This window comes from Alligator mississippiensis, chromosome 2 (genome assembly GCF_030867095.1).
Source record: "Alligator mississippiensis isolate rAllMis1 chromosome 2, rAllMis1, whole genome shotgun sequence".
Lineage (NCBI taxonomy): Eukaryota > Metazoa > Chordata > Crocodylia > Alligatoridae > Alligator > Alligator mississippiensis.
The window spans coordinates 34,716,503-34,729,219 of record NC_081825.1 but is presented as its reverse complement, the minus strand read 5'-3'; the positions used below and the strand labels follow the sequence as shown (position 1 = coordinate 34,729,219).

Sequence of the window (12,717 nt, the reverse complement as noted above, 5' to 3'; positions counted from 1 at the left end):
CTCCAAATCTCACCATTAATCTTAGGTGAAACTCACTCCAGGACAAGAGTGTGCACAAGACTTATCTCAGGATTTCTAGTGCTTAAGTTTGGCTGTTCTCTTTATAGCACCCTATCCACTATTTTACATAAAGCAATGCTTATGTGACACAGCTTTGCACATGCTGTTTTCATGGGGGTGTATTTCACTATGGGGAATTAATCATAAAGGGGTTTTAATGATAATTGTGCTATAAAAATGTGACACATTGACAAAGTTGAAATATTAAACAATAAACTTTATCAGCTATTATAATGACTTTATTCTTTCTTTTTTCTAACATTAAAATGTGAACAATGAAATATGTTCTAAAATCTATTAAAATAACACCCTTGGCTTTTAGCAAATTTTGTTTAACATTTATTTAAGGGATACTGTTAGACAACTCTGTATTTTGGTTCCCTCCCCCCAACTCCAGCAATCCCAGTAGTTGGTTAAGATATATACATAAGACTGACTAAATCAAAGCTGCTCTTCAAACCTCTTACAGTATAACAGCTTCTTCCCCAAATCTTATTCACTGAGGCCTGCTTTTTCTCCTGTTGAGGTCCATATGACTTCACTGGTCCATATGACTTCGGTGATGAAATCCGTTGAAAAAATAGATTCCCTGACATGGGAGTACTCTTAAATACAGAGGGGCAAAAGTGAAACACTAACTTAAAAAACCACTGATCTGTGGCTTGAATAAACTGTATCCTAGACCAAGTGCTTCACTTCATTCTAGTTTTGCAAGATCAAAATCCTAATGAAAAGGATCTACAAATCCAAAATCTAGTTTACACAGCAATATTAGGTAATATAGATAAGAACCATAAACTTAAAATCCCATTTAATGACAACAAATGAATTTAAAGTATTGGACTGAGTCTCCCTTCCATATTTGTCCCTGCCCTTTGTTGAGAAGAATTTTCTCAAATATGAAGCACTGAAAGTGACTCTACAAAAAGTATCATCAAATTAATAAAGTAAATAAATCTGGGGGGAGGCTGTGAAAAGGATTTTTCTTTACTATTTGATTTTAAAATAACTGTAGAACTTTGATAAGAAGTACAAAATTGCTTAGTGTTTTAAGTGTTTCTTATGAAGTCCCTCTGCATGGTATAGGCAGACAAGGTTCCTTGGGTGAATCTGATATCTTTTATTAGACCAACCCAAATAGTTGGAAAAAATTATTAAGCAAGCTTTCGGGTTCAAAAACCCTTCGTCAGGCTAAAGAAGTTTCAGCAGTTGGTATGGAAGAGCACATACCAACTGCTGAAACTTCTTTAGCCTGACGAAGGGTTTTTGAACCCGAAAGCTTGCTTAATAATTTTTTCCAACTATTTGGGTTGGTCTAATAAAAGATATCAGATTCACCCAAGGAACCTTGTCTGCCTATGTCCTTAGACCAACACGGCTACAACCTACACCCCTCTGCATGGTAAAAATTTCAGTGAGATGTTTAAACTTTATTGTATCTGAAATTCTAAAATCCTATTTATGCACATACTCGTATGACATTTTAAAGTACTTTTATTATAGAAGCAATAAGAAGTATTTTTATAAAAATTACTTCTTTTTAAAGAATCTCCTTCACTTTATAGCCTGATACTGCTGTCACTGAAATCTATTGTAAAACTTCTATTCACTTCAATGGAAATAGGATCAGATTTTTATAGCTCCAGTTTGAAGACAATCCCTGAAGATGCTCTTTATTCATAGGCAACAACCAACATCTCAAAATCAAAGAAGTAACAGAAACTCCATGTAGAAACATGCTGTGTTTTTGGATTAAAATGGAAATGGCAGCAACATAGACTTTAAACACAGATTTATTCTTACTATATTTTAAATGACATTGTTAATTTGGATAAATTTCTAAATAATTTTTTAGTAAATTGGCATGCACTTGAAACCCCTAGAGATGATTTTTACTAGGTTTTTCTGGGTTTTAACAAATGTTTCTTTCCTGCTGTTGCATGAAGGATTTGTGGAAATAGGGAAGCCAGGGTATGCGCAACAGGAGGTATGAGGTGAGGAAATAGAGGATTTGACAATCTGCTGTGCATGTGTCTCTGACAGCCGCTGCAGCCAAAAGCCTGCCATGCTGTCACTTGTTCTTGCTGCCTGGCTCTGATGAAGAACCAAAGGAAGCAAGAAGTTGCCTTCTGCCCACACTTCCAGCCCCTGTCATCCTCCTGTTTTAGCTTCACAGAAAAGCTGTGTGTAGTGACACAGAAGTTATAATTTAGAGATGCTCCCTAACAGTAGACTGAAGAAGGTGGGAATTGGGAAATAGTCCCTCAGCAAGCAAGCACCTTTTGAGTTGGACTAAGGGATTGCAAAGGCTCGTCAGCTATTCTACACATCAAGTTGGTTGTTTAGTTTTTCCTGTTCATGTATACCTGTATTTATAGAACCCAGAGACTTTCTCCTTCTGATCCTGCACTTCTGGTGTGATCTTTATCTTGATTAGCTCATCCAAAGAGGAAGTAGGGGTATCTATCCCTCCTTGCTCCCCCCTGTTCAAAGCTGTATCCTTTGTTCTTATGTAGCTCTTATGCCTGACTGTCACTGGTTCAGCTCCTCTTTTGACTGCAGAATAACAGTATGCATGACTAGGTGGGTATTACCCCATCTTAACTCGGCTGCTATCCAGAAGAGACTCGACTGAAAACTTTCTCTATGGCTGGTGGCTTCCAGCTTATATTTATCTATAGAAAAATATGAAATTGGGCATCTGTTGCTTGTTAGGGGCTCCATAATCCATAACATAGTCTAAGGAGTAAACAGTGTTCCACCCTTGTATAAGAATCTGAGAAATAGTGAGGTCTCCCTGTGACTTCCCCAGTACTCCATGATTTTCCAGCTGGCAGACTCAGCCTTCACAGGACAAGACCAGTTCTTGTGCATGTGCATGATGCAGAGAATGAACCGATTTTTGCACAAGATAGTGAAACTAAGCCCTATCCAAATAGCTGTCAAATGCACAAAGGAGGCAAAGATGAAAAATAGTGATGAATTTTCTCCGATTTCTTGCAGTTGTTAGATTTAACTAAAATTGTAACCAACTAGGCAAGAAGTTGATGGTAATCCTCGTAGTGCTTGTGTGCTATTACTGAGCTGAATAAACGTGCTGTTAGTTTTCACTGCATCTCTGGGGACTAGTATCAATCTTTCCCTCGAGTTCTGAGAGAGTGATTTTTGCATGTTTAAGTGCTGTTTAGCATCTCTTATTTCACTTCCATTTTTGCCTCAGATGCTGGTTGGTAGAAACAAGGCCTGAGAAACCAAAACACCTATTTAGAGAGAGATCGAGCAGTAGCCTGGAAATGTGTGAACACGCCCACCTTGGTGACTGTGTAGGAGGGAGCTGTGATGCTCATCATAAGTTTGAAAGGACTGGCAATTTTGGGGTAAAAGGAAGAGTCCCAGCTGTGCCACAGCTGGGGCCAGTTAACAGTTGAGTACAGGAGAAAGGTGATAGCTGTCTCTCTCGCTTTCATGCCACAGTAACTGGGTGGCCATGAGGGAAGGGTGAGATTCCCCCTCAGAAGTATCTTGGAAGACGCAGGAATACGTGGGCAGGTAGCATTGGTAGGCCCATACCTTAATCTCAGCTTTCTTTACCACGAACAAAAAAGATCTGTGAGCGTTTCTTTGCGTTCAAATGAGAGTGAGTGTAACTGATGGCACGATGAGAACTTCCAACAGCACTGGGAGACCTGATCTTATTTTAGTGTCTCCATGAGCTGTACCTCAACTCTGACCCCAGTTTAAGGGCTTCCTTGCCATCAAATAATAAACTGTGTGGGGCAAGAGTGCAGCTGTCCATCCAAAAGGATACAAGGGCCTTCTTCTTGTGGCATGTCCAAGTGGGCAGGCGTGGCTAACCCTCCTGTGTTGGGGAGGAGCTGGGCAGGTCCTGAGAGAAAGGTGCTTTGCTTCGCTGGAGTTGTGGGGAGAGGTGCCTTGCAGGTGCCCTCCGTGAGAGACCCCCTCCCCCCCTTACACAAAACGGGCAGACTGTGCTATCGCGTGTCTGCCACCAACTGGCCCGCGCTTCCCGCAGCCCCGGGGCCGAGCTGGGACAGCTGTGAACGAGCGCCCCCACGAGGCACCTACACCCTCTAGCGCCCGAAGGCGGGGAGGGGCTCCGGACGGCCTTGGCGGACTGCAGGTCCCGGCATGCCTTGCGACCGCCTCCCCACCCTCCCTTCCCCGCTCATGGGCGCGGGGCCTTCTGGGAGTGGCAGTCCGAGGTTGGTGGGGGGGGGGGAATTGGATCCCGCAGCCGGAACCGCCCACCAATTGGAGCAAAGTTTGGACGACGCAACCGCTCAGCAGCCTCGGCCCCGCCCCCCCCGCGCGCCGCGTGTCCCTCGCCCCGCGAGGCGGCGCGCGCGCCCCTGCCCGGATGCTTGGGGAGGGGCAGAGCGGGGCCCGGTGCGCGAGCGCTGCTGCCGCCGCCGCCGCCGCCGCGCGCGCCCGTATGTAAATGAGCGGGCGTGAGGTCAGAGGCAGATGGAAAAGGGAACAGACAGAATGGCCGCCGCGGCGCCCGCTCCTGCCGCCGCCTCGCAGTGCCGGAGCCCCCGCTGCACGGCGGAGCGCAGGGGAGTCCGCCGAGAACTCGACTCCTGGCGGCACCGGCTCATGCACTGTGTGGGTAAGCGCGGGGGAGGCGCCGGGCCCCGCGGGGGTCGGGCTCGGGGCGCCCGGGAGCTTCCCCCGGCGGGGGGGCTCCGGGCCGGGCTCAGGCTGGGGGCTGCGGGCGGAGTGGGGGCCGAGCGGCCGCTCCCCGGCTCGGGTCCTTTTGTCTTGGCGTGTGCTGGCTGCCCCCTCCTCTCGCCGGCGGCCCCGGGGTGGGGGATCCGGCCTGTGCTTGCGCCTTTAAGAAGGAACCGCTCGTGCGCTGACGGTTGGGATTTGAAGTTTTCCCTCCCCCCTGCAAGTTGTCATGGCGACGGCCGTTCTCCCCTCGCCGCCCCCTCCCCCCGGCTGCCCCGGTGACTCGCGCGGCTCCCCCGTGTCACGTGACGCCCCTCGGGGCCGGGGGGGCGCAAACTTGTGGCGGCGGCGGCGCTCCCTTCCCCCCGCGCGGCCCCGCTACCTGTGCGTGCCAGCCCGGGGCCGCCTTCGTTGCTTGCGGCCGCAGCGGGGACGAGGGACCGGCGCTGCCTGTCTCTGTCCCGAGGGTCGGGCTGCCCTTAGGCTTCCTGGTCTCCGAGCCACCCTGCTCGCTGGTGGCTGCCCAGCGGCAGGGAGCGTTGCTGGCCTCGGACTGCTGCTTGTCAGGGAAGCAGGTAAAAACCCTCTTCAAACAGCATCTTCCCCGCTGTCTGTATCCGCCAAAACGCACCTCACAAAGCAAAAGGATAAAGCTCGGATTCGCTGAGCGGGTTGTTGGCTCGGCTCCCAGCGTGAATTCGGGATTTGATGTTTTTTTCCCTAGGCGGAGGTGAAGTCCCACCGCTGCTGTGGGGTTATCTCCTTCCCCTGCTTTGCCGGCCTTACAGTATCTTCAGCTGCCTGTTTTTCTTTAACAGTAAATCACAAGTCTTGTTGTCAGCTCCTGTAAAGAGTTTTCAGGTAAAGCAGGTGACTGACTTGCACGTTTTCTTTGCTTGCATCTTTTTACTTTTGGAGCAAATATTTTTTGGTTATGGAAGATTTTTCCTAATATACAGGCTGTGCTTGTTCCAGTCTCTGTGGGGAAGAAAATCCAGTTTGGTTAGAATCCTATCAGACTATTGTAGTTTACTGAGCTGTTTAAATACTGGAATGCCTATAGGTATATATTTTAGTGTTATATATTTAAACATCATCTGTCCAAGATTCGCTGCAACTTTTTTCACTTGCTGCTTTTACTAATTATATAGACTAACATTCATTCGCAGCAGGAAGAGAAATTAACTACTCATTCCATGAAATTCCAATTTTAAATGTGTTGGACTTTTTCCTAACCTTAATATCAACTGTTTTGAGACAGTTGACAAATGATCAAGGAGCCTTTCTTGTGGATGCAGTTTTAGAGTGGGACTAGAAGGAGCAAATTTTACATAATGTGGTAAATTATTTTAGTGTAAAGGAGGTCCTTCATGGCACCATTGTAACGAACTAAACACAGTTTTAGAACTTGGAACAGGATCCAAAATAGAAGGTGAAGCTGTTCATGGACACACTTTTTTCTTTCCCTTACCAAAAGAGATATAGAAACTTGCTGAAACAAAAAGGACATCAAGCACTTTTTTTAAACTCAGATTTACTCAACACGCACAATTCTGTGCAAGTTTTCACAACGTGTAATTTAAAAGTTGATTTTAATTTTTATTTTGGTTCAGCTACATGAGTACCAAATAATACACATTTCTTAACTTTGCCAACATCTTGCTTTTTATTGCTCCTTTTTATAATTTTTTTTTCTGTTCATGTTCCATATTTTTTCTGTGCTGCCTTCATGCCTTGTTTGTCCTCTCTGTGCTGGTACATTTAATCCAAATCCTTTTCTACCTAAAAAGCACTCTTGCAGGATCCTTTGGTTTTGTATTTAGTGATCTGTAGCACATGGACAGTTTTAACAAAATATAACTAAGAAACTGCTAAATAAATTCCATCATATTTTTAAGACTAGATTCTCCTAAGACGTAAGCACCTGCATTCGTTTGCTTTCTTTCTCCCCCCCCCCTTCAACTCTTTAAAATGCATTAATGCCACCTACTTCTGTAATACAATAACATCTTACCCTTAAGACCCAGTCACAAGAAGCAGGACTCATCTACCTTTTTCTGGGACTTGAATAGAATGGCACTTGGGTGCCTACTTTCATTTATATACCTAAATATATAGGTGGAATAGCTATGACCGTTACTGATTTACTTGCTTCCAAATTTCTTGGATTGTAAATGCTTAAAAGTAGGAATTGTTTTCGTGTTTTAAAGCACAAAGACATAGTGTTTTTACTCTACTGAGATTAATCATGTATCCTACTTGGGCATCAGAACTATTAAGGGGAAAATACATTGCTAAAGGTGTAGGTTCTGTCAGTAACTATCTCAGTTAAGGAACTGTTGTTTGGTATGTGTGTTGAGAAGTTCTTATCTAAGAAAAGTGTACACAAAAGTGGAAAGAGTGTCTGAGTAGACTAATGGAAATCTAGTGCTTGTTTAGATTTTTTATTTTTTTTTTTAACTACCCTCTGGAACTACATATCACATTTTGATAAATTTAACCTTGTGTATTTGCTGAAATAATGAATTGGTTTGGGAGTTGAAGATAATTCTGTAGATTGCAAAACAGAAATGGTCTGAATTGGGGTTGCCAACCATCTGTAAACTTATGAACAGTTGATTTAAAAAGTCAGGCAAATCTCATGCATATTAAGGGGGATGTGAGTAGTATATGTACACAAGTAGGTAAAAACATTTAAGCAACCAGAGCTTGATTGAAGTTCCGTGGTTAGAAAGAAGCTGGAGGCATACTGACAGAACACAGCAGTGCTACCTGGTGTCTAAATGGGAGCACTTCACCCTGCAGGGAACCTTCTCTCAGGACTTTGTAGATAACTTTGCCCTCCCTTCCCTCCCCCCCCCCCCCACAACCATGTGCTGCTGCTGCTGAGTCCCATTGGCTGCCTGTAATATTCCTGGGTTGTGGGTAGGCTTCTTTAGTGGTCTGTTTCTGGGATGGGGGAACCCCTGTTTCTGGGAACTGGGGCCTGGCAGAAGGGCAGGACCTGGCAGAAGAGTTACATTTATATTATGTAAAACATAAACCAGCCAAAGCATGTTTGAGTAAAAAATAAAAGTTTGGTTGACAACAGGAAATTTGCAGATGGTCAAAAACTTAAAATTCTTGCATTGGCAACCCTGATCTGAATAATTTAAAGTATGTGGTAACAATGTAAACAAAATTAAATGGAGTTAGGGTAGTCCGTCTTTTACTTACTTATTTTTTATTCATGATATTTTAAAAACTTGTACAATTACAAAAAATGTAGTTTATGGAGAGGGTTATAAGTTTTAACTAATGCTAGAGGGAGGAAATTTTGTTCAGAAAATCCAATTTAGTACTTTAGTTATGCTAACTTTTTGAGATGAGCCTCTCTGTTTCTGATACCTTATTTTAGCACACTGATGCACGGAGTTGTGCTCTTCTTTAGTGTTTTCTTGTTAAAAGATTTCATGGTTTATCATCCTTGAAGCAGTTATTAGACCAAGAGGTGAGAAACTAAGGCCTTGTATAGATATTCAGTTTCTCCTGGTAGAGTCTCTGCTCTCCTAGAAACCATGATAGTATAGGCTTTTTTCTCCCATGATAAAAATGACTGTTCCAAAAGAAAAATAATTTGGGAACAACCAGAGTTAAATCATTCCTGGAAGAGTTTCTCATGGGAGAGCAAATGTCTGTAAATGTTGTGGCTTCTCTTGGAGAACAGTCCTTTAGCATCCCCCATTCCCCCAGGGAGATGGTGTCGGTTGCTGAACTCTGCTTCTCCAGCAGAGAGTAGAACATGTGCCCTTCACAATCCCCAAGTCGTATTGCAAGGAAACAAAAGCTGACCTTGGTCAGTCTGGGCTGCCTTTTTGCTGTGCTGCCTCCTGTTGCCACATAGATTAAGGAAGCTTGTCGAGCTGGATGTGTGCATGGGGCCCTCTGTCTGCACAGCGTCAGCACTACAAGGTAGTCACTCTTTAGGGCCTTGATTGCTTGTATGTGCAGTTCTTGTTAAGTTTCTCTAGCAGGAGAACCAACCTGGGAGAATTCTCTCAGATTATTTAAATGTGTGTATGCAGTCAAAGGGGTTGAGGGGTATTACAAGCCAGCCCTTGAAGGACTAATCTGCCATCTTGGTTCTTGCCAAATAGTACCGGTAGGATAGGATTCTTTGCAAAATCCTGTGGTCACTGTCAATTTTATTTTTTCTAAATAAACATGGAGGCAGTGATGGCAGTACTTCCCCCTCTTACAAAATAGTCTGCATGCTTACCTATGATGTTGGACACCTAAGGTCGGTTCCCCCTCGTTTTTAAAACCCATATCTCCCACCTCTTTAGAGCGTCCTGGCCATGAAGCCAGAAACTATTCTGGGATGGGCACATTTCGTCCATGTGGTCAAAGGTGTGTCAGTGTACAACCAAAAATACAAGATTCATGGTGTAAGAGAAGGAGCTGTTGAAAAGGAGAATTACTCTGTCTAGTGGTTAGAATATTTGAGATGTACCTATGTTCTGAACCCTGCTCTAGAGACTGTTTTGCAGTCATTCAAATGAATGTTTCTTGTAAAATGCTTGAAGCTCTTGGAGTGAGGATCTGAACCGAGATTTCCCCATTTGTGGGCTAGTGCCATACTTAGGAAGAAGGCTTATGCTGTGAAAAGTCAGTTTATTTCTAGGGGTGTACTGACAGAGACTTTCTTGGCTGATACCAGTAGCTCGCAGGAGGGAACGCAGGCATCGGGGCCCTGGCCAGAAGGCATAATTATTGGACAAAGTTATCGGCTGCAAAGGCCAAAAAAAGCTGATAACCGACAATGTAAATTTCCCTTTTATCAGTGCCGATCTGATAGGCAACTGATATATCGGTGCACCTGTACTTATTTCCCTTTAAAAAAAATCTCGACTTCTTGTTTATGTAGTGGCATAACTTTTATAAGGAGAAGCTGAGTAACAGTTTATGACCTTGTGGTAAGGGTATTCTCTATTTTAGTGGGGACATACCTTTTTGGCAGGCAGCTCTAACTCTCGCATCAGATAACAACTTCCAAATCTGAACTGCTGTCTGCTGTTATCGCTCAATGTGCATATTCCATCTACCCCACCTGGGCATTTGTAAAGTTTGCAGCTTTTGATTAAGTGCTATTCTGTTTGTTAAACACTTCATTCAGACAGGGAGCTGTCCAAGATGCTCATCTTGTGAAGTTGTTTTGAAGTGTCAGTATCCAGATCTGTCTCTTCAGCTTGACCCACGCTTCTCGTGTTAAGGTCATGCTTAATGGTGGACTCACTTTTTTTGTATTGCTATAAAACAGTGTGGGAATAGGTCTGACTTTTCTCAGCTGTCGGCCCAGCACTCCATTGCTGCCCACAAGTTTGGTTCAGCATCCCCAATCTTTTCCAGGAGCTTATGGGCTTCATGTATAAACAGTTTAAAACTTAGGTCTTCTAAGCCTGTGTCTATTTGGGTCTTCAATTAACAGCTGGTGGACCAGGTGATTTTTGTCATCTATTGCCAGTATTGGATGTTAGGTTCTGTCTAGTATCACTTGGTCCAATGTCCAAGACAAGAGATGTGGGGCAGAAGATTTTCCAGCACTTTATTTTTTCCATTGGAAGTTTTCTATTTCTAAGAATTCATTGTTTCATAAAATTCATCAGTAACAATGAATGGATGTCAATACAATATTAGGCAAGCTTGGTAGTTTCAAAGTTGTAATTAATGTTTTCTCTCATTACGGTGATTATCCCTAGGTAGCATGTGAGGGCGTACATATGTTTTATTGTTTTGTAAACAGGAGGATAAATACACTCGCATAATAAACCAAACCAAAAATCAAGTTATGAATTCACTTAATTGGCTGTGCAGGTCAAATCAAAACCAAAGCACGACATATTATGCACAGTTCTTTGGGTGTGCTATAATTAGTGTCAGCAGTTTCCAGTGCCTTTAGGGTTATTTTTTTCTTAAATTTAAACAAACAATATAAGGGAAGTCCATGCTATTGTGTATTGTCTTTACATTTTTACAAGTATTCCAATAAAAATAATTTCTATCCATATAAAGCTTTGAATTTGTTTGACTATAACATTTAAACCACATTAAGTATGCTATATTTAATTTTTTTCCTAATCAAATATTTCAGCTCAAATACTTGAGGCTATTGGGACATAAAATTAACACGGGGTACTTTTTTAGTTTTGTTTACTAAATAGAAGTAAAATAAACATGCTAAATCAGATCACGCTCTATTTAGGGCATGGGAAAACTTTTTTTCCAGAAAATTTTCCAACTCAAAATTTTCTGGAAAACCCACATCTCTGCCCAGGAGTACATTTGTATGTGTAAATTGTGTAGCCTGGTCTTGTTCCTCTGCCCAATCTGCTGCTCTGGTTTCTGCTCCCTACTCTGTGCTCCTTGTCCAATCTCTAGTCTCTATTTCCTGCCTTCTGCTTCCTGTCCTACTCTGCAAGTGCCACATCTAGGCAGAGAGTGTGGCCAACCTGTGGCATGTGATGGAAGATTGATACCAGACATCACATCCAGATTGAATGCTACCTGATACTTTTATACAAAAAAAATCTAAGGTAGGGGTCATCCCTCACATCCTTTGGGAGTAATGCTTGAAAGAGTGACTTTGTCTGTTCACTCTTTGAAAGAAAGATTGTAGGTGCTTGCCTTCAGAATAGAAGTTGCTGCTTTCTGCAGCCCTGAGCAAGGGTTTGGATTTAAGACGCATCTGTATTGCATTCCTCTTGGCTAATGATGTAGATTTCTCTGCTACCTTTAGTTGTTTCCTGTTTGTGTAGTTATTTTGGATCCCATATGTGCTGCGGTTCGAAGACTGGTACCATATTTTCTCACATGCATTTGTACCTTTTCCATTAATATCACCCCTCCAAAATTGGGGCACGTATTTTAAGCAGGGAAGCTGCGTGGGGGTGGGGGTTGAACTGGAATTGATACACTCTGGTTTGATCCCTCATCCAAAATGCAGCAGCTGTGGCATTACTGTTCAGGTAGCTGAGGAAGTCTATTCTTTATTCTAGAGTTGTTTCTTTTTTTTTTAATGGTCTTTACATTCCACTAATTAAGCTAGGTTTTCTTAAGGCATTTTGTAGTCGGCTAGCAGTTCCTGGTCTCTCTCTTCTCCCATTTCAGTCCTGGAGACTCATCAGCTCTCTTCAGTATAGCAGGTATGCCCATAGAAGCCAGTTTTCAGCAGCAACAAGGGTTTTGGTTTTAGTTACCTCAGGACAGGGTGGGTGAGTCAGGTGGCGATAGGGATTGATCTCTGCTTTGTGTATTCGTAACTCTGGAAAACTCTTCAGCCTCTTTCTTCTTCATTCTGCCTCTCAAAAACAAGGTTAGTATTGTATTCCAGGGTATGTTTATGTGTGAGGGGGGAAAAAATGGTTCAAAATAAAGATTCTAAATTCTCCTTTGTATTAGGGACCCAAAAGTTAGATGCAGTAGTATGCAACATTTTATCTTTTGGGATGGAATCTAGTAAAATGTTTTTCAAAATACAAAAGTTTCTGCCAAGGTAGATGTTCCCAGAACCACTAAAATAATCTATCTTTTATTAAAAAAAAAAAAAAGAAAAGGGGGGGGGAAGGATTTGTTACATTCATTTAATTCCTAGTTGCATATCGTTGACTAGAGAAGGTTTGATTTCAATTTTATAGTTCTCTTCTTTTTTTTTTATAAACCTGTGATGTTTCTAGTGTTGTGCCCTTTCTAAATGGCCTAATGGTATGGTAGGGTTAGTAATTTTTAGTCCAGGAATGTCTGGGTCTTAGTCTGAGGAGGCTGTTGCTTTTGGAACCTCTCTTGTATGTTATTAACAGGCATTTTTACTTTTATTTAATCTATTAAATCCAATTATACACAGTTGTTCTAAGGCATAATTATGTGGAAACTGAATACTTGCAACGTAGGCTTGGAATTGTAAGTACTAGGCGCCTCATGGGTTTATAC

The 12,717-nt window shown here is 42.8% G+C and overlaps 1 protein-coding gene across 8 annotated transcripts in view; it reads left to right on the top strand.

Annotated features, from left to right (window-relative positions):
* Positions 1–4,426: 4,426 nt before the first annotated feature.
* Positions 4,427–12,717, top strand: part of LCORL (ligand dependent nuclear receptor corepressor like) — a 194,292-nt gene continuing 186,001 nt past the window's right edge. For 2 of the 8 annotated variants that reach the window (XM_059721601.1, XM_059721600.1), the window contains exon 1: positions 5,106–5,327. Coding sequence is in view for 4 of the 8 variants with exons in the window: in XM_014607683.3 (XP_014463169.1) it covers positions 4,546–4,690 (145 nt within the window). In the remaining 4 variants the exon portion in view is untranslated. Of the gene's footprint in view, positions 4,691–5,098; positions 5,328–12,717 lie in introns of those variants that run through there. The other 6 variants (XM_014607683.3, XM_019480065.2, XM_059721605.1 and 3 more) reach the window with 6 other exon arrangements.